Consider the following 27885-nt stretch of genomic DNA (forward strand, 5'->3'; position numbering starts at 1 on the left):
TTTGTAGCACTGTGTTGCCTAAAGTTATCATTAGTTGTTTTATATATTCTTCAGGCAAGACTATAATTTTTGTAGTCTGACAGGCTTCTGAAGCCCTATAGAATGCATTGGATCTTTACTGCTGCTTGTCTAAAGAAGGATTTCCTATGTAATTTTTTTACAACCTTTCAGACAGGAATTATTTTTTCTGAAAATGCATATGCTTATATTTTCACATTCATGAAGTTATCCTCCTCCTTTTGTTTTTCTTTATGGTGGTGTTTTTCTAATGCTAGGAGGTACTGTTTGGGACTATAGCTAAACTATTTGCTTTGTATCTAAATGTAATTAAAGATAATTTGGTCTTTTAACTGGCTCTTTAAAATACAGATATGTTCATTAAATGCTCCTTTTCCATGTGCTCTCCTTTCTATGTTCATACCACTTAACTGTTCAATTTGAAGACAGAAAGTACTAAAAGCAATCCGTTCCATCATTACCTTTTCCCTGACAATGTAGGCTGGTCCTAATAGTAAATTTTCTAGGTTATGCTACCAAATAGCTGATAATTTTTTTTCTAATAAAATCCTGAACCATATTCTATTTGTTTTCAGTGATTACATTTTTTTTATGCACAGAGGAAGATATAATGCTCAACTGGGAAAGGACTGAACAATACGGATTGTTTACATTTTTCACATTTCCTAAATTTGCATTGCAATATTTTTTCAGGAAGTTTCTATGGTTTGAAATTGGACATAATGCAGTGAAGCTTAAACTAGAAAGTAGAAATAATAGTTATAAGTATAAACAAATGTGTCACTAAAGGTTAATATTTGCCTGTCAAAAAAAAAAAATGTTTTCTTTCCTGACATATTCTTAATGGGCTTTGAGAATCCTATGTGAAAATGAAGGTGTAGGGACATTCCTTTCTTGTTTCCTGTCTTTCCAAGTATTCAAAATCAATAACACAGCCTTTTTAAGATTTTATTGTGACCTTAAATAAATTTAAAAGTTTCTCTCTTTCCTGTGCAAGTAAAGCCAAAAAAATATTTACAAAACTAATTGTGAGTTCATAAGACATCAACAGGAGGATGCAGTTCATATAAAGGGCAAAGGTATATGGCTTCTGTAGGTTTCCTTTCACCATAAAAATAATTAATCTGTGATAATTCCACTGATATTCAAAGGCTTAAATAACTACGTAAAGAGTAAGATCTCTAGATGCAATTAGTAAGTTAGCCAGGTGAGAACAAGGATCATGGAAGACTGTCATCATCTGATGAAATATTCAAGTTAAAGCTGAGGTGGATTATCTAAACATGGGGGAAATAAAGCTATTATCTTGAGCAATTTATGATGATCCATAACAGATAGTTAAAGCCCATGGAGAAAGTGCAACTGCTCCCAAAGTTAAGCCTACTTTGGAAATGCATGACAGCAGTTTAATTAACAAAAAATACTGACTGAGCTCACATGCCAAGAAAAAAATCTGTCATCAATGTGCAAGACACAAAGCACAATCTGAAGCAAAACCATCCAGTTCATCCATTTTATCTCCACCACCACCAACATTGCTGTCAGCGAGCAGCAAGACCAAGAGAAGAGAAGGCATTGGCAAGGCACACTACGTCTGGCACACTCCTCTATTAAAGGGAGTAATGAATACCACAGTAAACAAAAGGGCTGCATATACAACATGCTGGAGATTATGGGAGAAAAGGAACATCAAATTCCTTGCACGTGTGAGGTTATATGTGCAGTATTCCTGAGTGAGAAAATCTGGAACCATACAATAAAGAAAAACATAAAGGCATGGACAGATTACAGAAACAAGACAGGAAAAAAGGTAGAGTCAGCACCTAGATATATATGCATAACAAAATAATTCCTGAGCTCATTGCAAAATATTTATACAAATATAGCAAATAGTGAAAAAAATACCTTGCTTTCTTCTTTCTTGCCAAGATGCTATATGTATACTAACAATGGAGTTGGGAGAGAATGATATAAAGATTACTCTCTTAACCATTCAACTGAGTTTTGAACAATTGCTAGGGCTTTATCTTCCTATTTCAAGATCAAGAGCAGAAAACTGCAAGGAACACAGTTCTCTAAATAAGTTGAATTCCAACAACCTATAAAATTGGTAATATGTTTTATTTCATCTACTAACTCCAGCAGTGTTTAGATAGGAAATGTTATTCACCTAAATTCCAGCTAAAGGGGCCAGGAAGGACACATCCAACTAAATATATATAGTTGATTGAAGAGCTTAATATAAAAGACAACTTAAAAGACTTGAGCGTTATTCTCTTTGCAGAAAATAGGACAGCCACAAAAAAATTCAATTCATCTGACAAAGTTTGCTTAAGCCTCCCTCTCCTCTAACTACTGAAGGAGCATAGGCCTTTCTCTTGACAACCTTAGTGACATCCTTAATTAGGTGGGATATATCTGTGTCATAATATATTCCCTCTGAAATTAACTACTTCATTAGCTTCTGGGTAATTTGTGGGAAAAAAAAATGATGTTTCTGGTTTTCAGTTGAGCAAGCTAGAAGGTCAGATCACTCTGAATCTCACCTTCCCCGTTTCCCATATCACTGTCTGAAGCTACTGACAGCATACACAACTAAACATATATGAGCACAGGAGATTTTTAGATACTTTCCCTTGTTAAGATTGATTTAAAGGATTCTGTACCCATAAGTATATCTGCTGTCTTGGAGAGAAGGTCCTTTATTTCTCACAAATATGGCATTTCAATCCTCAGATGGAGCAGGATTTAATCAGAAGCAAGGCCTCCCTGTCTGTCAGCTCAGCGTTTTTTCCCCAGAATATCCAGATACGGTATCTAATTTTCAGAAATGAGAGCTTCATTTGTAACATTCAGAAATAATACATCTGTTCTGGGTGGGAAAGCCAGCTGAGCCTGCACTGAACTCTCCTCCTCCTGCTACACAAAGAATCAAATGTCAACGTGATGCAGTTTCACTGCCTCTAGAATAACTGGTCTGTTAAGGAAAAGATGAAGTGACAAGTTCACAGATGGTTTCTCAAAACATTTGTGCAGCTCCCATGGATTTTTTGCAAAATAAAATCTGGAAAGATTTTGGGAAGTTCATGTTTTTGGTTTAGGCACTCAGGAAGCATGTGTGAAATAGCACATAGGTAATCAAGTACCCAGAATAATTTTCAAAGGAAAAAAAATCCTTGTCAGTAGTTAAAATTAAATATTCTTAAAAATAAAGATACAGAAGGTATATGTAAGTGCAGCTTAGAATATAAAACATTTTTCTCTAGAGATTCTTCTTAACATGTTTCTTTTGAAAAGCGAAGGACATAGAAATACAACTGCCACGATGAATTCTTTATATAATGTTTTCTGATGAAATAAAACAAAAAACCAAACCTCCTTTCCCATTTTATAGCATAACATAGGAGGAGGGTTTTTTTATCTACTCTGAAAGCAGATAGTCTAAAACAAGGTGTAAATGAGGAAAGCCTTTTCTATGGCAAAGGCAGAAGAATATTAATGGGAAAAGTATCAAACTGCAAACATGAAAACAGCGTTACAGTTGGCTTCAGGTCTGTCTCCCATTCTTTACTAATCATGCTGCAGCACAGTTATATATGACTGTTTATTTAATACTCTAAAATATTCAGGCATGGAAAAATGAAGACTAGAAACAAAGTGTCTCCTCGAGTGTGACTGGCATTGTTTTAATGCTTTTGTTTTACTTTTCACTGTGACTTAAGTCTGCCAGCGTTGCCAGTGAGTCGTCACTGTCACTTTCACAAGGCCTCTCTGAGATGTGAGAGGCTCTACTCCATGGCAGCACTGACATGATTTGGATGCTAAGCCTCTGAATTCTCATATCAGCTGACAAGTCAACTATACAGCCACTGGAAAGGTTAGGCTGAGCTATTTCTTTTTCCATTACTTCAGGCAAAAATAAAAAAAAAAAATCCTTTTGCCTATTTGGAGCCAGAAAGTGAACGATTTGCAACTAAGGGAGGAGGTCAGGAAGGGCTCATTAAAAGTTCCTTCAGATGTTGGCTATCGGTGTTCTTAAAAGCCAGCTTTTCAAAAATATTTTTTCAGAAAGAGAAAAATATGTTGCTTTTCATATTTCCATATATAGAAATACAGCTTATCCATACAAAGTTAAAATAAACTTTTCCTTCTTGAAATTTTTTGTTGTTTTTTTTTCCTCCATTTTCATAATAGGTTTAGTCACAGACATAACAAATTTGCTCATGCAAAATATTAATGACAAACAACTGGTGGCAACGGTAAAGCTGAAGGACTTCATTTTCAGACTTTAACGTGCTAAATGTCTATTTAGAAAGACATCAACGAATTTGATGTGAAGTCATAGTCACAACTGGAGTTTTTATAAAGGTGTTTTTGATTTGGAGCCATTTTTGTAATTTTCATTTTTCAAAGCAACAAAGATCCTCTGTGTACATTTCTGTTAGTAGTATTAAGGTGCTGCTTAAAGAAACCATTTAATACTTGACAGTTTAGATTTTAATATTTAAAAAATTACTAGCTCAAAACTGCATACAAGAAAGCTTTCTCGCAACTTGTAGTATCTGCCAACCCATTTCAATAGCATTATCTCATTTTGGCAACTGTACACAACAAAATTTATTACAGCACATTTTTAGCAATTGAACAATCTGGCCTTGACACACAACACTGATTTGGTTTCATTTGCCTCTTCACTATTAATTTTGTTCTTCTTAGGTCTTATTTCTTTATATCATTGCATGTATTAAGGAGCTGAATAAATGCTAAACATGTCTCTCTTGAAATATTTTCTAATTTCAAATATATAAATATATTAAATCTAAGATGCTATTTTCCCCTAAAGAATTTTAAGTATGAGACAATGAAAATCAACCTAGCCAAAAGGATATCAAGTTTTAATTGACTTAAATACTCTCTAGAGCACCGACACTAAAGCCAGAATAATAATCCAAAATAACTCTAGACATTTGTATAGCAACCTTACTGACACATCATCAAAATGAGACAAGCAATCAAACAGCAGGTTCCTGAGGTTTTCCCATCAGGAAAAAGAAAAAAACTTCCACTGACTTCAAGAATAATGACAACAAGGTACTCAAAATAATTGATGGATTATTGTAATTGTGATCATAAATACTACACAGCCTTAACCTTAGCTGCCCAATGTGTATCAACCCAGGGCTTCTCAAAGTAAAACATAAACATTGTAAATTACTGATGGGAAAAGTAAAGTGTTGAAGGAAATAATGTAATGAATTGATGATAGTAACAACAATGATATTAACCATAGAATAGCTGCTTAACCGTTCTTCTAGACACGTGCTAGAGAATTACAGGTATCAAAACTGTGAGAGGATGTAGCACTGCTCTGCTGCATTACTGAGGACAGGCATTCATGGGAGCTGTGGAGAAAAATATGTTCTGAAAATCTTACTACTCTATATAGATTTGGAACTAACTTAGTAGGTCCTCAGTGAATACAAATTAGAGACTTCTTTCCAGAAGATGTTGGCATAAGCAATGACTGCTCTTTAAATAAAACATTCTCAGGGTTTTTTTTACATGTATTTGTTTAAAGGTTTTAAAGCAATCTTAGTCAAAGTGTCAAAATCATACAATGATGACAAGAATGAAAAAGACCACAGGATTACTGTGGAGCAGGTTACATCTATGCAGGGATGACGTACTCGCTGCACTCCCCAATTTACAAGATGCAGATCATCTGTGTCCAGTTAAACCTTAAATGTCTAAATATTTAGATTGTTAAATACAAATATATCCAAATTACTAGTTTTGATAGTCTTTGTGTGACTGGAAGTATCTATTGCTTAATTTGTTTAGACTGTATTCTACTTAATTAAGTGTTGACAGTTGTAGTACAGTACAGTGGGAAGCCCAGCCCTGCCTACTAATTTATATATTATTTATCATTAATATAGCATAAGTACATTTGTTTTTTACAAGACAATACTACACTGTACAGATCTACTTGGCTGTATTTATTCATTTAGTATTCATGACAAAATAGGAGGTTTTGATGCAGACTGTGTTTTCAGAAAAATCCAACAGCTACCAAGTGCACAGGCCTTAGTTTAGACACAGAACAGTCAAATACCAAAAAAATTAGTTACTTACCTGACACTGAGCAGAACTGTTAAAATAATCCCAGTTGAAACAGTCAGCAATTTTAGTTTGATAAACTTCCATTTAAGTCCTAGTACAAATCAGAATTTTTTGAACCCAAATTTTCCAGGGCCATAAGTGAACGGTCTTTCCAAACCAGAGATTGACACAGGAGTAAATAATGGGCTGTTTACCATTTAGAAACAAAATAGAACCTGATGACAGGTCTCAGCTTGTTCCAAAGAGGAACAGGAAGGATTCCTAAAATAATTGAAAATATTAGTGAGGGAAATATTCCCAGTAAAGCTGGAGGCCTTATAGTTTTAGTCCTGTTCAGTACAGCTTATGTTGCTGAGGTAACGAGCTTTCTCTTTCAGCTGGTGGAATTCATTGCTCCTGAGTAGCAAGAATTACTTAACGTTTAACCAATACAGAGAATATTTGTAAAACTGTGTTCTCCTTTGCTATAATTTTTAAATACTGAACTGAGGTATCACAAAATATTGAAGAAAATCAAAACCAAAAAATAAACATCACAAGGCACTAAAAAAACATACAAAGCATATAGAATTTGTCATAATTACAAAAGCTTTCTTAGCCACTTACCCAGGCACTCACACATCTGCCACAAGTGGTGATTTTGAAATCTCCATAGAGATCCTTGATGGCACCAGTTGTAAAGAATCCCTCCACCATCAGCAGAATGCCATATACAAAGAATGCAGCTGCTACACCATATATCACGTACTTGAAGATGTCAATCCTGTATAGGAACAGCAAAAATTAATTATCTGCATAAATATTTAAAGCTGACTCTGAAATTTCAGGGTGAGATAATCAGACCCCCTGAGTCTCAGACTTTATGGATGACTGGAGTCAGTGTAAGTGCTAATGTGCCATAATGACAGGTAAATCTGAGGAATGAACTCTGAAATAAAATAACATTGATAGAAGAAACACTGGGTCATGTAATCTAATTAAAAGTAAAAATGTATCTGTTCAGGTGTGACACCAAAAATTGGCACATCAATTTAAAAGTCAGTTGCTTTTCAGTTTTTTCCTCTAAATGAAGTGGAAAAGAAAAGGAAAAAAAAAATAAATGGAAAAGGAAGAAAAAATCTGACACGTCTCTTAAGCATCTCCTTCATACCCAACACTTGGTTTATAGAAGATATTTAATTACAGTCTTTAATAAAACTTTCTGCACATACAAGTAGTTCTCAAACTGCAATGTCAGTCTGTGCCATCTTCTCATTGTTATTCTCCGGTGGACAAAGTGTTTGACACAGAATAATAAAGTCATCAAGAGAAATTGCTTACTTGAAACCAGAAACATATTATTCTAGAAGTAATGAGGTCAGATCATCTGACATTCTTCTATAATGAGGCTTTAAAACATCATTTCACAGACACACAGCTGAGGCAAAGGAGGGATGGCTTGAGTGCAACGTGCAGAGTCCTAGAAGGCTCAATTCACTACAGAGATTACCTGGGTTGTGTGTTTCTTCTGCTCAGCACTGCCTAGAAGTTCAATATTGGCTCAAGGAGACTGTGCCTCCTAAATGTTCTCTCATGATCAGCATTTCTGAAAAGATTTTCTTTGGAACCTATCTGCTCTGTCACCTAGACTTGGAAACATTCCTACTGACCATAGTCTTAGATCAGCAGATTTCAAAGTTTTCTCCTTGAACTTCTCTAAAAATAAGTCACAGTAAATTTTCAGTTTGTTGATGTGACAAGGCAGGAGCTGAGAAACTCTTTATAAAATGATAGCATGCAGATTTAAGATGGTTCTAAATTCCAGTCTTATTCTCCAGGTCAAAATAGTGACACCTCTTAGCAGCAAAAGACAAAAATAAGGCTGAGAACCATTAGGATCTGCCAGAAGAATTTTGACTTGCCATTACCCACACTGGATGTTTTCTCAAGACAATGATTAATATTTTTATAGTTATGAAAGGAAATATTTAATGATAACAATTCCTTACAAGCACACTATCCATCATCACTCAAAAGACAACTCACAATACACATTTTATATGTATAATACAATAAAAATTCTCAAAAACCTGTTAAAATATCTTTGAGTTTGAATGGTTTTCAAAAGATTCAAAGCCAGACTCAGGTCTACATTAAAAAATGCAATAAAAATGCAGTTAGACTTCTGACATAATTTGGGATGGGAGAAGTACTATAAATGAATGCTTCTGGAAATAAGACAGGTTATGGTTTTCCCTAACATTCTAATTTCAAAGAACTTCCAGTCTTTTTTTTTTTTTTTTTTACATTTCTTATTGTTTCATACTGAACTGAAAACTAGTGTAAGTAGATTTATGTATGGAATAGATATTGGAACAGCTCAAAAGGGTGAAACAAATTTAACACTGAAGATGGTATGAAATGATGCTGATGAAATTTATTTTAATATATATAATTCTGATTACCTCGCAAAAATCCCATGTCCCTGATTTGACAGTAATTCAACCAATATAACACTTTTTTTTTAACATCAAAACTGTGTTTTAAGCCTATCTTGTCATTAGTGATTAAAAAAAAATTACAAATACAAATAGACACCAACTTTGTGACTGTTCCACAAAAACTCTTTTAATTCCTGTCTTATATACTTTAAACAATTGTGACCTTCACCAGTGGTTGAAGTCTGGGAGCTCTGCCAGCAGCAGCTCCTCTCAGACCTCTATGTGCTCAGTTACAAGCTCTCATTGCCCTAAAGAGATTAGGACTTTTGAGAAGTCCAGAGACTATTTCAGTCCTTACAACAGCCCTTTAAACCATCTGTGCTGAGTCTCCCACTGAGCTGCTTGTGTCAAAAAGTGTACTAAGAGATCTCTGCTTTTTCCTTAGCCTTATGTGCATCTACAGGAATAACTTTCACTTAAGCCTTCCTTTCACAAAAGGAAAAAATATATATAGCCCAACACTAGCCAAATATAGAAATCTATTTCTTCCTCATCCACTTGTTACAGAGAAGTCATAAAATCTCTGTTCATCAGACTACACAGCATGAAATAGATGGACTTATTCCTAGGAAAAAGGATCTCCTATAAAGGAAAGAGTAAAAAGATAAAGGAAAATTGTGAGACAATCACTCAACTACCTCTTTAAAAGACAGATAGAATTGTATTGCAGTATAGCTATATTTAGTGTCTGCTGTATTTAAAGAAAGTGTATTACAACGATAACTTTTTATATATATAGTTATGAAGATAGCATTGCCATTAAGTTATTCTGCAGCATTTAATACAGTATATATAAACTTTTATTTCCTCATTAAGTTATTATAGGTAAAAGATAGGCCTTGTAAAATGGAGATTGCCTTTCTTTAAAATAAAATGTGATTCTTTGTGGATGAACTCACAGAGATTAATTGCCATCTGTGCTTCAGCAAATTCTCAAGTGCTGCAGACAGAGCATGAGAGCGACCAGGGAGGTAGAAGAGAGCGGCAGAAGGGGTGATGAATGTGAGCCAATGGACAAGATGGGTAAGGACAAAGAAAATGAGCAAGAAGGGCTTACACTTGTGCAAGCTGGAATGGAAGGAAAGAATTGGGTAATTAGTAAAGAAAGGAGAAAAAACAATAAAGATGAAATTTTGTTCTTCTGACAGGATTGGAAAAATATACATTATGTGAAGACTAAAGCTACTCTGACCTAGGCTGCTGAGTAAAATAAACTGAAATATTATCTATCTAAATATAAAATAATTGTGAAAAGCATCTTGAAGTTAATAAAAGCCTTTTTAAAAAAATATAGAATAATCTAAACCATATTTTGCATACTGTCTTAATCTGGTAGATTCTCCATGGATTCTGGATCTGCCTTCCCTCACAACAAGATGTGCAGAAAGGTTAAAAACAAAAACATCACTGTTTTTAAATTGCAATTTAAATCAGGCTGATCTTTCAATTTTTAGGTCTTTCTCTGCTGCTAGATAATGAATTATTCCATATTAACTGGACTTCTCAATTCATTTGTCTGAATCTGGATTATATCCAACAAGAAGCCTCTTAAAAAAATCTCTAGAGAAAACGCTTTCTTCCTCTGGCAGAAGGCATTCAGGGAAGCCATCAACGCTAATTTCTCAATGAACAGGTTGAAACTGAGTACCAAGTAGACTATTCCAGCGAAGACAAGTCAGAGGTGAGTGAAAACATTCCTAGTGTGTCAGACCAATATTGCAGATTTCCTACTGTGTATTTTCATGGCATTTTGGCAAATTGAATTATTAAAAAGTAGACTCAATCAGCAAGAAATAAAATAATATGCTGAATGATCATGTCTATGTTCAGCAGGTTTGTGTGAAAAGTGTGTTAATATTGCTTTGGAACAATCTACATACTTGTTAGGTGTGTGTATATATATATATATATATATATATTAATTTTCTTAATATTGGAATGCAGTAAAGACATTTAGTTGTAATTAACTGTTAAAGTTCACACTAGTTTGCCCTGTGTCACGATTTTCATGCTTCCCAGAAACCCATTATATTCAAATAAACTGTGTGTGCATTTCAGCCTGAGCAAGTGACAAAAGCCTAATATTTCAAAGGCTTTCATTGGCCTACCCACCAGAATACTAGATATAACTGTGGGACTAGTTTTCCTGAATTTATAATTCTGTCTCAAATTTCTATTCCTGAATTTATAACATTACTTCTCCTGTATATACAATGATATATTACAGATGTTAAATAGAATATGATTGACAGTAAACTGGACCTATACTGTCTGAATACGAGTAGTTTCAGGCAACTATATCTATTTCCAGTGTAAAAAAAAAACCCAAACATAATAAGAAAAATAAAATACCAAAGCAATCAAAGTACTGGAATGTTAATAAGATTACCTTAGTAAAATATCTAATGAAAAACTGTCCTTTATGTTTTTCAGCCTGCACAGAAAATTTAGATGGACAAGAAATGCCTGCAACTGTTACCATTGGGGTAGACAGGCTTCTCCTGTTTTGGGGAGTTGCTTGGCTTTTTGAAATTTTTTTCTCTGTCAATTACAGGAAATTTTGAATACTTGATGTTTACATCTAGAACAAAATAATCCTTGTTAACTCTGTAAACCAGAAATGCTGGCCTCCATGCTGATCCTCTTGCCCCCTGGGGGACTGATCCTAAGAGGGTGTTAAGACACTGAGATAACAGCCTCCAACCTCAAGCTGTCTCAAGCTTGTAGAAATAGTTTTGCAAATGTGTTTTTAGAAGACAGACAAGATATAAGGGGATATTTGTGAGCAAAAAGGTCTGTTTAGGCTATGCAGAAACCAAGCCCTGTGGAACTTTTCTAAAGGTGTGTTCAGGGTCTCCTGCAAACCAGCTGGGAACAATTTCTTGGTGTTAGTTCATGATACTATTCTACTATTCCCAAAAAACAGGTTGAGCAATGAAGATAGCTGGTACCATGAAAAGAGAGAAATTGTTAGGAGAAGGGGGAGACGAGCAAAGACAGACTACAGAAGGAAAACGAACAGAGAGAAAGAAGAATTTATTGGTAGCCATGTACTAACTGCAGAGTAAGACAAAAACCCCCAAGTAACAGCCCAAATGAGGTAAAAGAAACTGAAATACTTTCACAGTGAAGGGATAATATGAGAGCTCTAAGAAAATGTCAGCTTAAGACCATGAGGAATTTTTTCTAGATTAGGTTAATAATCAGTCTAAACTTCAGGTGGGAAGAAAATAAAACTGGTGCATAGAATGTTCAGCTAAAATTTATCATGAAATGATAATGGAATTAACTGTAGAGAAAGGATAAGACCAAAAAGTAGTTTTTTAATAAAGTACAAACAAAATACAGTAGAAAGAAAATGGAGACTTTGATTATCTATTTCTGGAAAAAAAATTGTGCACAATCATACAAAACATTTGATCAAAACTAAAGCCAGATTGTTAGTATTATATAAAGAAGAGATCATCATACTGCAATATGCAAGTTGCTTTCACATTCTGCAAGGGCCAGATTTTCTTGTTCTACTCTGAAACAAAGCTGATGTGACATAAAAACCCATTGGTTTTAATTTGTGATGTACAACTCTCTACAGGCATGCAGGATAGAACCCTAGATCATCATCCTCTAAAAGTTTTTTGCTTCCTTCCTTGGAATGAAACAGTTGAGTGGAGATTTCTTACACAATATCTAAAAAGCCATACAGAATCCTCAAAGTAATGGAAGAAGAGCAAAAGCAGCACAAACCACACCTCTGCTCCATGAATCTTGTAACTTTTTTGAAATAGGAAAAGATCCAGCATAAGAATTTTAGTAATCATGAAAACTTAGGACCAAACACTGAGTTTTTACTACGACCGAAGGACAAGGCTTCTCATCAACATTTTTTGGGGGTTTTTTATAACCTAATTTTGCTCTTTCTAGGACTACTTTCTTAGAAACATTTTTAGAGATGCTAATTACAGAAGAAATCAGAAACCTTCTTTATCTGAAGAAGGCAAAAGCCCCACTGGAACTAATGCAGAGTACTGTGCTGACTTCTGGTGGAACTACATGATGGCTGCTATACATTATTGGAGACTGAATTCCCAGGCAACCTTCTATAGGAATAAAGTGCAAAAATATGTGGCAAAAACATATCACAGGATTTCTGAGTGTTTCATTAGTACAACTATGAACCTGGAAACATACAAAGTAAATACTGACAGTGTAAGACTGACAGGTTGTTACTATATGTCCAGATTGGGATCATTATAATGAATTTACCCTTTTCAGATATCCTGTGGAGCAGAGGATGTAAAACTAACATGGCACATAAAACATCTTTAGCAACCTGGATATTACACATAAATATATGATTTCCATTTTATCTATTTATAAAGTGAACTGAGACTAAAGGGAGTTAAAGGCAGCTAAAAAAGAAAAAGATATTTCTATGGAGATTAACCACCTATTGAGAAAGGGAAAATCACAAGACATGAAGTGATTATAGCTAATCTAAGATTCCAGTCAACCAGGAAGGAAAGCTACTTAACGCAGTACTAAATAATACAGATGTCTGCTGAAAAGTAAGAGACTGTATTTGCACAGAAGAAGACCAATAAATTCTTTATGTAATATCACTCTGCTGGTATTCACATGCACTGCTATGAATTTTCCAGATTATTCCACTGGTATTTTCATGCAGTGCTCTAAATTTTCTTATTCAATTTCATAAAATGAGGACTGTGTCTTGTCAGGTAGTTCACAAATCCTAAATTTTACTTACATAAATTCTCATTGGTATTGCCTTTATCAGGATACAGAAGACTGGGCTACATAATATAGCTGAGTAGGTGGTAAATGTGATTTTTCAGCACTGTATAATCTTGTAAAGGTCATGTTCTCAGATTTGCTGCATCTGCCCATGATACCAAATCTAAAATCCTATGTTCTGCATCTAATATTTAATATGTTGTATTTGTCCAGTGTTGCTATTTGTAGGTGACTCAGTTGTTGCAGTGAAATAAAAACTGTTCTCCTTAAGTAAAGTGCATCTTCAATGACATTGTGCTCTCCCTGGTGTTTCCTACAAAATTGTAATACCCAAAGAAGACACGTGGGTCAAGCTTGGATATTCCATGCAGAGATAACTTCACTCTTCTACACAATGTCAGTTGCTGTTTCCAAACCTGCTATGGCACAGGCCTGCATAAGTCAGCAACTGTTTGATAGAGAGCCTTATATGTTTTGTTTTCCCTGATACAAATGGTATTTAAAACATAATGTATGTTCAAATTTAAAGAATACCAAGCTTTTGTAAGATACCAAAAATGTATAGGAAAACTCATATTGCTACCATTGTGTATTAAGCAGATGCCTCAAACAGAATCATCACACAGTCTAATAAAAATGTTTCTAAATATCCCATTTCATATTAGCTGTCCTTTACTTCAGGTCACATTGTAATAACTTTCACAGTATTCCACTAATATACGTGTAGAAATATTGATGATAACAGTAATATTTTAGCGCTACCAGCATTTAACTTGTGATAGCAGCAAAGTCAACAGCAAAAAAAAAAAAAAGACAACAAATCATAACATCCATTTACTTACCTCTCAAAACATTGTTTTTTATCACTAAGAGGGAAGATATAAAAGATTCTGCACCAATATTTTTGTTTTACTCAAAAGAAAACAGTCGTACATACATATGTAAATTGCAAAACAATATCATCTTAATAAACCCTGGCTATACACTAACAGAAAAGTCACCAGCAAGCATCAAACTTGGCCACAGCAGTACCTGAAACACAGGTTTCAGCCTGAGAGGAAGGAAATTTTTAGACCTAGGAAGGTGGTACCAATACAGTGTCTATGAAACTTTCTGTAGAGAGCATAGTGACAACAGATTTACCTATTCCAACTTCATCTAGATTACTATTTGGTTTCACACCTTTAAAGGAAGTGAATTTACAACGACCTGAATTAGCTCTGACTGTAGTAGGAAAATGGGTTTAACATTACTATCAGGGAAGATTTCTTCATTTTCCATTCTAAGAGCATGATTCCCTTGTTCCATGGCCTATATATCACAAACATGTGACAGATGGCATTAACTGGCCCTGTGCACTAAAGAGAAAGAGCTGGAAAAGGATGCTGTTGGGAAACACACAAAACATGCCTCGTGCTTCTGATTTTCTGAAATCTTCTTTTGGAATCTGTTCCAAACACCAGAAAAATATAAAAATCCAGCTCATGCAATACATGCTTGATAAGCATATGTCTGTTTCTGCTGACTTTGTAATCTGCACAAAAACAGTGATTAAGTAAGAAAATCTAGCTATACCTGGTACTTTGCAGATAGTGTTCACTGCATTTTATTAATTTATTAGGAGAATGACTGAATACCACATCTACCTCAAGCAGATTACTCAGTTTTAGTGAAACCTGCAGAGCTGCTAAGCTGACAAACTCTGCAACATAAACCATTCACCTCTTGCAGTTCAATATTATAAAAGCAGTTTTCAGGATAATTTAAAGCATCATATGTATTTTCTCTGTCTTTCTTTGGATCACAAAGAAGTAAAATAACTACTCCACAGCCACTGAAAGAATCCACATCCCAAAAAATGTTTATGACATCTGCAAATTCCCAAACAGGCATTCCTTCACTTTCACTGGTTTAGTCCCAATGAAAAAGTCACACATTGACAATTCCAAATGTTTTTATAGGCATCCAACTTATTAAAAGTTCATGGATTTAAAAATGACTGCCTAAAGAGAGAAGAGTCTACCCTTCAGCTATGTGATTTTTGAAGATATGTTCTCTCCATAAGGAATACCTGCCTCTACAGCGTGTGTTCTCATGGACTTGAACACAGTTGATTTATGTTAGCTTTCAAGTATTTAGAGTAACTATTTTACCTTTCTCCCCTGAGGAAACTAAAGACAGGCTATAATCTAGTGCTTTGAGACAAAACTCTTTCAAAAAAAATCTTTGTTTCATTTTGTTTTGTTTAATTGTTGGGTTTTGCATCCTATTACAGGCTGAATTTTGGGTTGTATTTTCCCCCTAAAAACAAGCAAACAAAAAACCCCTATCCAGCATCTCTCTATGTTGCTCCCATAACTTAAGAATTATTGACCATGATCATTCTGTATTGCAACTTGGAAAGAAAATCATATATTCGAGGAAATTTATGTGACTGGAATTTATAGAATTTAAATAACAGCTGCAAAACTTGCTTATAGTTTTTAAACTGCAAATATTTACTACTTCTCAATATTTCCACAGCAAATATGCTCTGCAGCTGGTATATGCTCTCTGAAATCAGACCAGAGAGATGGGATGAGGGAACAGTCTGCAGGACCCATGCTCAGATCACCTCTTTTATTCCACAGGGCTGCTGCTCTCGGCTGAATCCCCAAGGGCCAAATACTCCAAGGGAGCTTTGCTGCCCATTGCAGGTTGTTAATTAATTAATCTCTCCCCAAGTGTCAAGGCATCATGTGGAGCATGGGCAGCACAGAGCAGGCCAAATCCCATAACCAGGAGAGTTTGTGGTGAGGGTCTGAACCCTTCCAGCTTCACTGAAATGTTGTCTTGGAACATGGGAAGGCTGAGGGGAGACCCCAGGAGAGGCCAGGCAGGGCCAGTCAGGGCTTTTGATGCCCTCAGGGACATTGAAATGGGCATTTCTGAACGGCATTGTTGGATCTAGGTGTTTTGGCTTTTATTTTAGGCATTTAGAGAGTGTTTCAGATTTTGTTTATGCCCTCATTATGCCCTACTTTCTCTACAGGGGTCTGCTGCTTCTTCTAAATTACAGCCAGTAACTGCATGGACAGAGATAAAAGATACAGGGTGGCTTGAGTTGTGTAATTTGCATTCAGAACAAACACTTGTGGACACAGTTAAAACAGCCTTCATCTCTTGCCACCCACGTAAATAGCTCTCAGATAGGGGTTGATTTTTATGCTGAATGACATTTGAAATCCAGCATGCTAATAAAAAATATAGACAGAAACCATAAGTATGATTAAACAGAATCTAACACACTTCACTCTACTGCAGCATCTGCCTGGCACATTTATTACAGGACAGACTCCAGGCCAGCCTGAGACACTTCACAGCACTAGAAGCATTAAGAGCCCAAATGTGTTAAATAAGCCTTAAAAAAGCAAAGTTGAGTAGGGCACACTGCTAGATTTTTTTAAAGTTCTTATCATTTTTAATCAAAAAAAAAACAACCCCAAACTAGGTTTTATTTCCATTTCATTATGTATTGTTTTAAGAATATAGGCTCTACAGCTTTTATTTCTACATACATATTCTTCTTTCTGGTTTTTGGCCTTCCAAAAGTATAATTACCATAGAGCTTTTGGACAGCCAATGGTTAATCAATACTTGTAAGAAAATAACAAGGATTTATTCTCTCTACAAAATTATTTTAGAAGCAGTGTAATATCTACTTAAACAGGTAGAAAATTAATATGTGCAAATTTCCTTGCGAGTCACACAGTTTACCCATTTCAAAACAACAGCTTATCTGCTTTTAGCCAAAATATTTTCTCTTCCTGCCTTTACCACATGAGTTTAGATATACCTTTCACAACTGAATAAAATCAAATTTCATTACAATAAGTCTGCCAAAGGAAGAACTGGGTTTAATATCTCTTTAAGTAAACAAAGGACACAAACCAATCCAAAAGCTACTAGCTACGAAAAACAAATGCCAGGGGAAAAAAATTACCTTTACAATTCCATAATCTTTTACAGTCAGTTATATGCGTTTGGACTATATTCCCTGACTGATACTTTCACTTTAGTATGTGACAGAGATACACTGGAAAATGTGCTATGGAGAGAAAGCATTGATTTGTGGCTGTTCTACACTAACAGCTTCCTAGGGACTAATAAAATAAGTTAGAGCCTAATAAAATGACTGATCTTCCATTCAGGATAACAATGAACCTTAGCCACCAAGTCAAGCCAGACTCATTATTCTAAATGACAATCCAAAAAGGCAGAGCAGAAGATACATCTTCCCCTCAACCCAGCATATGCAAGGTCATAAGAATTCCTTGATCCAAAGAAGAAATTTTAATTTGGCGTGGCAGTGACATACTTATTTGTTCCATACTCTTTTCTGGCTACTAATCCCACAGTGAATACACCTAAAATTTGCAGAGAAGCTTTGGAAAGAATGTCGATAACATAACCCAAGAGAAGTTAAGAAATTTCAGATTTCATTTCTAGCTCTCATGCAAGCAGTGGCACCTAGTCAGATCAAATATAGATATCTTGTTCATTTTTCTGTGTCACACAATAAATATAAGGAAAGATCAAGAGCAGGAAAGTCAACAGGATAACTTCCAACACCAGTCTAGCCTTTGTGCTTTATGTATTTAGAGTTTTGTGGACATTGGGGCTTGTTTGTTTGCTTTTTCAGTTTTATCAATGTTATATGAAATAGATTTTAGTAATTAATTAAAACTGTAATATGTAATATTATTATAAATTGCTTCTAAATACTAAAAAAATATCACCATGGTCAAATTTCATCTGCTAAGCTTATCCAAACAATTTTTTCTAAGATTTTCACAAAAAAAATACTTTCTTGAGTCAAATTTATATCCCTTGTGGAATTTTTCATCAGTTTTAAAAGGAAACAAGTAAAAAGAACAGAGAACTCACAGGGTAAAGGCATCAATAACATCTCCTGCAGATCTTGTCATCTCAAAGTAGGTTTGCAGAATGTTGACGGTTCCTGAAAGTGCTTCATGTCCACAGCCACAGAACAGTGCAACTCCAGCATAGAGCAGGATGGTAGCAATCAAAGATGCGTAGGGAATGCCTCCCAGGCATTTGATGCAACACTCGAAGCATCCTACAAGAAAGTTAAAAAAAAAGGTTATATGTTACTAAATTGTATCCAAAAAAAAGCAAGAATGTTTTATTCATGAGGAACTCTTCTGAAAATTAAAGACCGTAGGCCAAAGAGGGTTTAGGTCAAATATAACAACTCAGACTGTCAGAAAACTGTGAAAGGTTAATGCAACTTCTGAGTTTTCTCAGTTGCTACTTGACCTATTAAATGTAGACATGTCACCTGATTAACATGAAAGGTTAAACAGTTAGGTCCTTACAGAGCTTCATGTTTTCATTCACAGCAGGTTACTATGTCAGTCCTAGGTTATACCTATATGCATGATTCCTGCTGATCACCTACCAGATTACTGAGGATGACTCTCAATAACAGGAAAACCATCATGAAAAAAACAAATTCAGTCCAATTCATTCCATCATGACAGGTTTATTCCAATTTCTTGGACATACTCTTCTGACAACAGAATTGATCCTTCCTGCAAGACCAATTCCTTGTGCACCACTCAAATACCTCACAAGAATTAATAAAGGCATCCACAAAAGAGCACAAAATTAGAAAAAGAATATAGCTGAGTTTTCTCTCAATATATTTTATTCGTTGTGATGTTTCTTAAGTGAAGGTAATTGCTCTTGAGTTATAAAAGGCCAACGTCATGTCCTGCCATCAGAGTGTCTAAAACAATGCCCAGTTCCAGAAAAAAACATTTCTTCAGTAAATGTTCTCAAGTTTCTGGCACTACCCTGCCTGGTTTCATGAATGTTGCAGCTCTGACTCTTCCAAATCTCATCAATCCCATAAGACCTCTTACACCCCATGGAACCCTTCCTATTGCCTTCTGAAGGGACAGAGAAGGTGGGAATCACTGGCTGAGAGAAGACAAACAGGCATGACTCAGTAATCAGGAGTTGTATTTTCTCCTAAACACTACCAGTTTATAGCAAAAAGGACCTGGATAGAAAACAAAGTGAGGCATAGAGATTTAAAATATTTATAAAATATTTATACAGACAAAGACCAATTAAAAATTATGTATAAGATGTTCAACAGGTATAATTCAATATATTTTAACTTGTTCAGAAGACTTTACGCTATACTAAATCATAATACCGGAGAAATAAAATAAAATAAAATAAAAAAAAATAAAATAAAATAAAATAAAATAAAATAAAATAGCCATTCTTTAAAGACAATATGTCTACTTTCATTATGTCTAATTCTCAAATGTAGATTCTCTATGTAATTTCATATTTTGTCCTTTAATTTGGTATATTTCTATTTCCTTTAGCCTAGATAATCCAGGTAATAATTTGCTCTGTCTGTTAAAACCTTTATTTACTGCTTTTAATGAACAAATATTAAATCATCACATGTATTTTCAGCATTTATATATATATATATACATCTATTTATATACGAGATTCCCTGACGAGAACAGTTTAAGCCACTTTCAAATATGTACACATTTTACCCAAATAGAAACCCCTTGCTATTCTCCAAATATAGGTAATATTATGGAAGACAGTACTCAAATGGTTGAATAGATTTAGTAAAAAAAAATACAGTATACTAAATATTGAATATACTAAATATAAAAAAAACAAAACAATACCTAAGTATGTATGATAGTTGTATAAAAAGAAAGTTATATCTTGAGATTACTTTTTTTTTAAGGACAATTTACTTTATCAGAGCCAACTGTGAAGCATCAGAGGTAAAATATGCAAATCCATCCATTCAAACTGCTGCCTAACTCTTGTTTAGGTAACCTGTTGTACAAGGCACCCACCTCGAGCATTCACCACACAGGTCCATGGGTGTAACACCCTGCAGGGTGCCATCTCCCACCCCCCACCTCATCTCTGAGCCCCTGCATTACTGGGTGAGGAGCAAATTGCAATCCCTGCCATTCCACCGTTCTGGAATGAATGCCTCTGGAAGAGGCAGCTCTCCTCTTCAGCAGCACAAGGCTTTGGATGCCCAGCAATCACTTTGGGTCTTTCTTCAGTGACAGACTATGAGAGTTTTATACCAAGGGACTCTGTGTGCTTTTCATCAGTGCAAGATCTTAGGAACAGACTAGAAAAAATGTATAAATTATTTTGGAGTAACTAATTCTGCATGCAAGTAACTGCAGGAAACACTTAAAACTCCTTTGGTCCTTTTTTCTAAGATTACCCTCAATAATAACAACTCTAATTAATCCTTCGGTGTTTAAAAGCCTACAGAAATACTAGGGAAAAATACCTTCACTGGAAAACCTACTGTCTGAAAGGCAAAATACCTAAGAAATATATATTTAAAACAAATTAATTGAATGAGAACTACTGGACAACACACAGTTACCTGACATCAGAGTTTATCACAAATAACAGCAGAAAAAGCCTCAGAAAACTAGTACCACTGTACATTTATTGACCTTATATGAGAAAGTAGAAAAGAAAGGAGAGAGATGACAAAGTGTAAAAACAGAAATGATGTATGTGGGCTTATAAAATCAAAGATGAAAAAATAAGATAGACCTAAATATTTTCAGGGACAAGTGAACTTTAGGGAGTATTTCTTAATACTGCAATAGCTTGGGGCAGAGAAGAGGAAGATATTTTGTAAAGATTTCTTTTTCTCCTTCTGAGAAAGATGAAGTGGAAGAGAGAAAGTTGTGTGCACTGTTGTCTGGGAACAGATATCTGCATTACCTCCTGAAGCTGCTGCACCTCACTCTCTAGGTCCAGTGAGGGTTGAGCACACACTAAGGTGTCACAAATACAGATGTCATCCAAACCCACAGCCAGTGATAGTACTTGACCTTTATTATAGTGTAAAAGTATAGTGAAATAGCCTAATAAAGTAAAAACAGTATCAATTATAGGTGTAATAACACCAATCCAAGTACAATCCCAGGAAAAATTTAATAAAAAAATAAATTAGTTTTTCCCCCATTGCTTCAACATTTGTAAAATAACCAAAGCAAATTTACAGCTTGTGAAGAAGTGCTTCTCTTAATCTCTCTCATTAGAACTGTTCATGCTCATAAGCCTTTGAGGGAAGCTTTTAGTGGTATATTCCACCAACTTGAGATCTTTTAATTCATAAAAAATACTGGGAAAAAATTAATTCAAACGTGAAATTTTCATATAATGTCAAAGCCTTTCTCATTTACTTAGCTCTTCCATAGCCCTACTACTACCTTTCTCACTGTTTACTTCATGAGTAAATAGAGTTTTGAGTGCTGTCAGATCAACTAAAACTAAAGAAAACCAGTGAATCAGCACTATGATTTTAAAATGGATATTACACATCATTCATACCCCACACAAGGTAATGTGCTATAGGTAATATCTGCTCCAATTCTTTCCTTTCAGCTGTTCAACATGTGCAAATGGCTTTTTAATACCAGAACAATAGAAATGCTATTTTAACCTGCACAGTGAAATTGAGTCACCAGCACAGTGTGACTCAGCTGTGAGATATGTGTGTATGTCTGTGCGAGACAGGCACTCATTCACCTCTCAGAACAGCCTCTTCACAAGGCAGTTAACACATACAGTCACAGAAATAATTACTGGCAAAGATGAAAAAGGCTGTATGCTTCTTTGATGTTTGTTCTCCAAATACAGTTTTCAGCACTTTTCAAACTGTTAACTCTGCTCAATAAGCATGTGCTATATAATTCAGCATCTATCGTTCTTATTTTGCTTATGTGCACCAAAATTTTTCCTTCAGGTAAAAATCCAAATCTTCTGAGACCACATGTCTTTACTAAAACTGTAGAAGTTATCAAAAACACTGTCCTTTCCAGTGGTTTTCAACATGAAGGTCTGTACTGTTCTTTTTTTCATTATTTTAATATAATCATTCCATAGAGAAAATTTAGCCATGAAATACACAGAAGACAAGACCAGAAATTTTATTTTACAAGGTAAAATAAAACTCCAAATACTGGCTCTATTCAGCTATCAAAATACAACACATTAATGTTGCATTACATCCATCCATTTCCAGTCAACAAACATCTCCTACACAACTACATCTCTGTTAGTACAATTATTATATTGTATATATTATATATTGTATATATTATATATATGTAATTTATTATATTATATTTCTATATCAGAAATTCTTTTGATATAGATATCTAAACTTGCCTTATACAGGCAAATCTGCAAATATCTTCTAGTTTCTGGGGTTTGGGTGTACATATTCTATTATATCTTCAAGTGCATCAGCCAAAAATAAGTTGTCTTTCTGTTTATACAATCTCTACATTAAGAAGGCAAAAAATGTAGGTATCAGACAGAAGAAATTTTTAGATGTGATTTTTTTTTAGATGCGATATACATCTAATTATGCACGCAAATTGCATCACTACAATAATTTCTTTGTTCGTGTGTTAGTGATACATGAACTCTTTCTCCTCAGTGCAGATCAGGACCTATAACTAAAAAATAAAATACTCAATACATTTCTGGTCCGTATATTTATTCAGGACTTACATTTCTTGCCACTTTTGTCTGTAAGAGTGAAGTTAAATCAATGATATCAGAACCAGTTACAGAAGGCTGTTATGCTGCTTCCTTTTATATAAAAGATTAAGAAAACTCATTCACCCCAGATATTACCATGAATAAAATCAGTTTAAAAAATATCTATGAAAAGTAAACATACAAAATACAGATGGATATTCTGGTTTTGTTTTTTTTCATCCTTTCCAACTCATTTGCAGCTGGAACACCTAAATGATTAATCAGAGACAACTACATGTCCAAAGAATTACTGATTAATCACAGATAATTACATCTCCAATGGGAACAAGTACCTCTGAAGAATATACAACATTTTATTAACGTTTTTTCTTAAATTATTTTTCTTAGAGAGTTTTCTATCTAATATTAGAAGACAAGACAGCAGAGTACAAGTAAAATGCCAGAGAACTACATAAACTTGAAATAGAAAACAAAATAACAAAATCTTCTGTGTCTTCCATGCCTGGCTAGGCATGCATTTTCTTCATATCTAAATTTGTACCACTTGTCACACAGCTTTCATGGCCAATCAACTCAAATGCAGTTTCACAGCCCCATCATGAAACATGCAGATTTACTTCTGAATTCTATTAAGCTAGACTTAACCTCAAGTCAAGCTACTGTTATGTAATATTTTAATTGATAAATACTGCCATCAAAACAAAATGTATTGAGCAAAAAGCAACATTTTTTGGTTATATCTCGTACCCTGAAATTAATCAACAGATGTCACAACTTCCTGATCTGAAACTGGTCTCCAGAACATCATGGTATAGCAGCAGGCAGAATCAATCCAGCTCCCTCAGTGCTATCCCAAGGACAGCAGAAAGACAAGACATTCAGGATGTGGTTTTACAGAGCTGCAGATGAGGAGAAGCAACATTTGGGAATGGATCACCAAAGATCACCTCTGTACTCTGACTTGGAAAACCTGCTCAAGAAGCGCCGCATACGCAATCCCATGTGATTGGTCCCAGGCTCACGAATGGAATACACCCCCACTCTGATCCACCCTCTCCCGTTACACAAGAAACCAGACCAGTAATGCTAACAACTGAAGTTTTCTTGGTCTTGCTCAGGAGATGATTTCTCATTTAGATTAGCCCTCAATAAGAATGATTACAATTACAGAATTACCTAGAAAGCAACAAAAAGTAATTTTACCACAAAATTAATTCTGATATCCTGACTGCTATGACTACAGTGGAAAAGTAAATAGACATTGAATACTTTTAAGAAACACATGTAGAAAAGCAACAATAATGCCACAACAAGCACAAAGGGATTCTAAGAAATAGGCAACTAATTGTATGAAAATAAAAAACAAAAATGAAGTTATTCTTTTACACATTAAATTGTGTATCATTAATGGATCTACTTGGGCTTATCTCCACAGCATGACTGGATATTAGCTAATCAGATATCAGCTAATAATGAAAATTAAAATGTTAGTCCTTGGGCTTTTACATTCATTCTGTAGCTAATAGTTGCTTCAGTTACTGCACTCAGCGTGGGACCAAGGCTAAGAGGAATCCTAAAGACGTTTTCTTATTTACATGCAAAATGCCTCAAGCTAAATCGACATACCTAACACTGTGCATTGTCAAAATCACTATATTGTGTGTTTGTTCATGAGAATCCCACTGGCCAAGATGACAACTTTAAGCAGTGGAGATATGCTGGATCTTGGAAGCAGCTCCTACAAACCCAGCCCTTCACCAGATCACTGTGCTAATATTAACTTGCATTAAAAAAAAAAAATAAAAAAATCCCAGAAACCACCTTTGTGGACTGATTAGGATAACACTGCTGCTCAGGGAGTTATATGAAGGACAAATACCTGCAACTTGCAGCCAGAAACTGCTCTGTAGCACCTCATGCAATTGCTCCTCTAACAAAAAAGCAACAAAATATTTACCTGTGCATCATCCATCCCACCCATGCTCTGATTCTCTAACTTAGAGAAATGTTCAGTCATAAAAGCAATATGACTTCAGATATTTGAATGATACTGGGATTATCTCACCATGGACATATCAGGTCTGCACAGAGATATCCCTCAGTGGCCCTAGGCCAACAACAAAATGATCATTTTGCAGCCTAAAAACCCATCAAAATTTTCCATCTTATTTATTACTATATTTTGTCTATAGGTTGATAAAAAGGACTTTCACTAACATAAAAAAAACCCTATTAAAATCCTTCAAAGAGATTTCCAAACAAAAATGAAAAAAATTTCATGCTTGTAATAAAGTGGTCTGAAAATGCAGCATTAAGAGCTGAATGTGTATGTCAGGAATTCTTTAGTGACAAAAAAATTCACTTTATTGACAGCTTTAAGAGAGGATGTTTTCTTATGTGTCTAAATGCTGGAATAGTTTAAATGGAAGCAATAAAGGTAAAATATTTGATCCTTCAACATGTTTTGAAATGCAGAAAATATATTTGGAATCTTCTGTGTAGTTATTAAAGCAAAAGGAATAGAGTGGTCACAGTTTAGGGAACATAACTGAGTTTGGCTCAGTTTTATCTACCATTTTTGAAAAACAAATTTGAAATAATCAACTACTTATTTACTTTATCCTATAACAATACAAGATTACTCAGCACTTGTACTAGGAAAATATATTGTTTTAAAAACTTTTCTAAACTGAACTTAATTGTTTGAGAAGTTTTAGTTAGAGATTTTAGGACTCTAATAGCAGCTTAAGTCAGTAGTCCAATGTAAATTCAAGGGTTTCTTGGAATGCAAGTGGGTTTTTTTTATTTTTAAGTTTGTAAAACCTCCTGGTAGCAACATCAATATTTTTAGAAGAAAAAATTGTGCAGCAAAATATTTTGTCAAAAAGAAAATTACTATGGCCTTCAAAGACCTAATTTACAAATTCATTTATGAATAACTTTTTTTATCCTTAGTCCATATGCAAATCTTAAAGTTCTTTCACAGTTATTTTCATTTGAAATATGGGGATCTGGGGATTACATGGTATTTTAATGAAATTCAGTACATTACTCAAAATCCCTTCCTCCCTTTCTCATATGGATGGTGTCTTGATCTGAGTAACAGATAACAATTAGACCTGAACAAGGGTAATAGAATTAGTACATTTTTTTGTACACTGCTTAATATTTGGTATGATTTCATCCAGAACTGTCCCTTGTTGTTATCAAGCACCCAATACCCCAGCTCAGTTTGTAGAGTTTAACAAACTGCACTCACTACAGAAAATAAACTTATTCAGCAAGCTCACAAATAGTCATGGTAGCTCCTGTATCAGAAATATAACTTAGATTTGCATTTTTATCATATGCACTGAACACATTTCTTCGCTTATACGCAAAGCAATTAAATCTCAAATGGATTGCTTATATAGATACCTAATAATTCCCTGTCTTAATGTAGAGTTGGAGTAAAATGAAACAAGGTACTTGCCAATGAGAAGAAATATTTTTTCAAGAAGACTTCATCTATAACACTTAGCTATTAAAACAAATATGTTTTGCAAATCCACCTTGCTGAGTGACCTGTATCTGTGTTACCATCAACTGTTATAACAAACTTTCAAGGCCAAATTAAAGGTGTATTTTATATTTGAGCTGAATTTTATTCAAAGTAATTTTCCATCTGATTAGAAAGACACGGCTAACATAATAAAACATGATTTTAATTCTCATTGAAGCCCAAAGCATGAAAACAAACAGCAAAGAAGAAGAAATCCTCTCTTTCTCCTAGTTTAGAAGTCATGTGTGCACAAATCCCAAGACAAAAAACAAGCTTCTTGTGTTCCATCCCTCTTAACTGCTCTGAAATCTGGAGGGAAAAAAAAGCCAAACAGGCTACCAATAGCCACTTTTCCTTACAGCTTAGGATAGCTGAATATGGATATATATATATATATATACATACACATATATATATATATATATATATATGTATATATACATATATACACACATACAAAAATCCATTTCCATCATAGTGGACTGTACTCTTTTATTAATAATCAAAGAGTTTGTTGGCTTCCTCTGTTGCACCAAAGTATTCTGCCAAAGTATTTGTTAAATTGGATAACTCTCTAATGAGTGATGAGAAGCACTAGATATCACACATTTATAGAAGAGCGCTGTGAAGCAATACGCCTGATCAGTACCTTCCGGCAAAATGCAGATCTAAGGTTTAGTGACACCAGAGAAACAGTGGCTTGGCAGAAAATTCTCATCATGAGTCATGATCAAAGGTTTAGATTTCATGCAGTGAAGGTACATTCCAAGCTGTAGCAGAGGCTGCACAACATCCTGAAGAGCTACTCTGTATTTCTTTCCTACTCCATAACTCTCAACAACAAAAGGAAACTACCTTGGATTGACTGGAAATACTTTTTTTAAAGCAAAACGCCTCATTTGCTTTGCCAGTGAGACAGGAAGTTAACCTTTTCATCACTCTGGGTTGATTTCTTTTCTTTTCTTTGATGGACAGGTAAATGATCATCCTGCATGCTTGTATGCTTTCTTTAAGGTACCAGTGCTACCGCTCCCAGCCCTGTCAATTGTAATTCTAACAAAGAACTAATTTAAGCAAAAGCTCCTGGCTCAACACCTCACAGCTTGTCAAAGAAATTGGCTCAGCTACTATTTAGGTACCTCCACAAGGCTCCACTTAGTAAGGTATTGAGAATGTGCTTGGCTGAAAACCTGTAGCTTGTCTGATTGACTTAAAATCAAATTAACACCGTAACTTCAATAAAATATACAGAATATCATGTAGGTATCCAGAAGTAGATAACATTACACCAGCTGATATGACACCTTTGTTGTTCCACACTCATATAAAAAAAAATATTTCATATAAGATATTTATAAATGTCCATGG

The 27885-nt window shown here is 34.7% G+C and overlaps 1 protein-coding gene across 1 annotated transcript in view; it reads right to left on the bottom strand.

Annotated features, from left to right (window-relative positions):
* Positions 1–27885, bottom strand: part of GPM6A (glycoprotein M6A) — a 111605-nt gene that overhangs the window by 16916 nt on the left and 66804 nt on the right. The window contains exons 2-3 of the mRNA XM_015625586.2: positions 18300–18492; positions 6748–6904 (exon numbers count right to left, since the gene is read on the bottom strand). Coding sequence (XP_015481072.1) covers positions 6748–6904; positions 18300–18492 — 350 coding nt within the window. The remainder of the gene's footprint in view (positions 1–6747; positions 6905–18299; positions 18493–27885) is intronic.

This window comes from Parus major, chromosome 4, assembly GCF_001522545.3.
Source record: "Parus major isolate Abel chromosome 4, Parus_major1.1, whole genome shotgun sequence".
Taxonomy (NCBI): Eukaryota; Metazoa; Chordata; class Aves; order Passeriformes; family Paridae; genus Parus; species Parus major.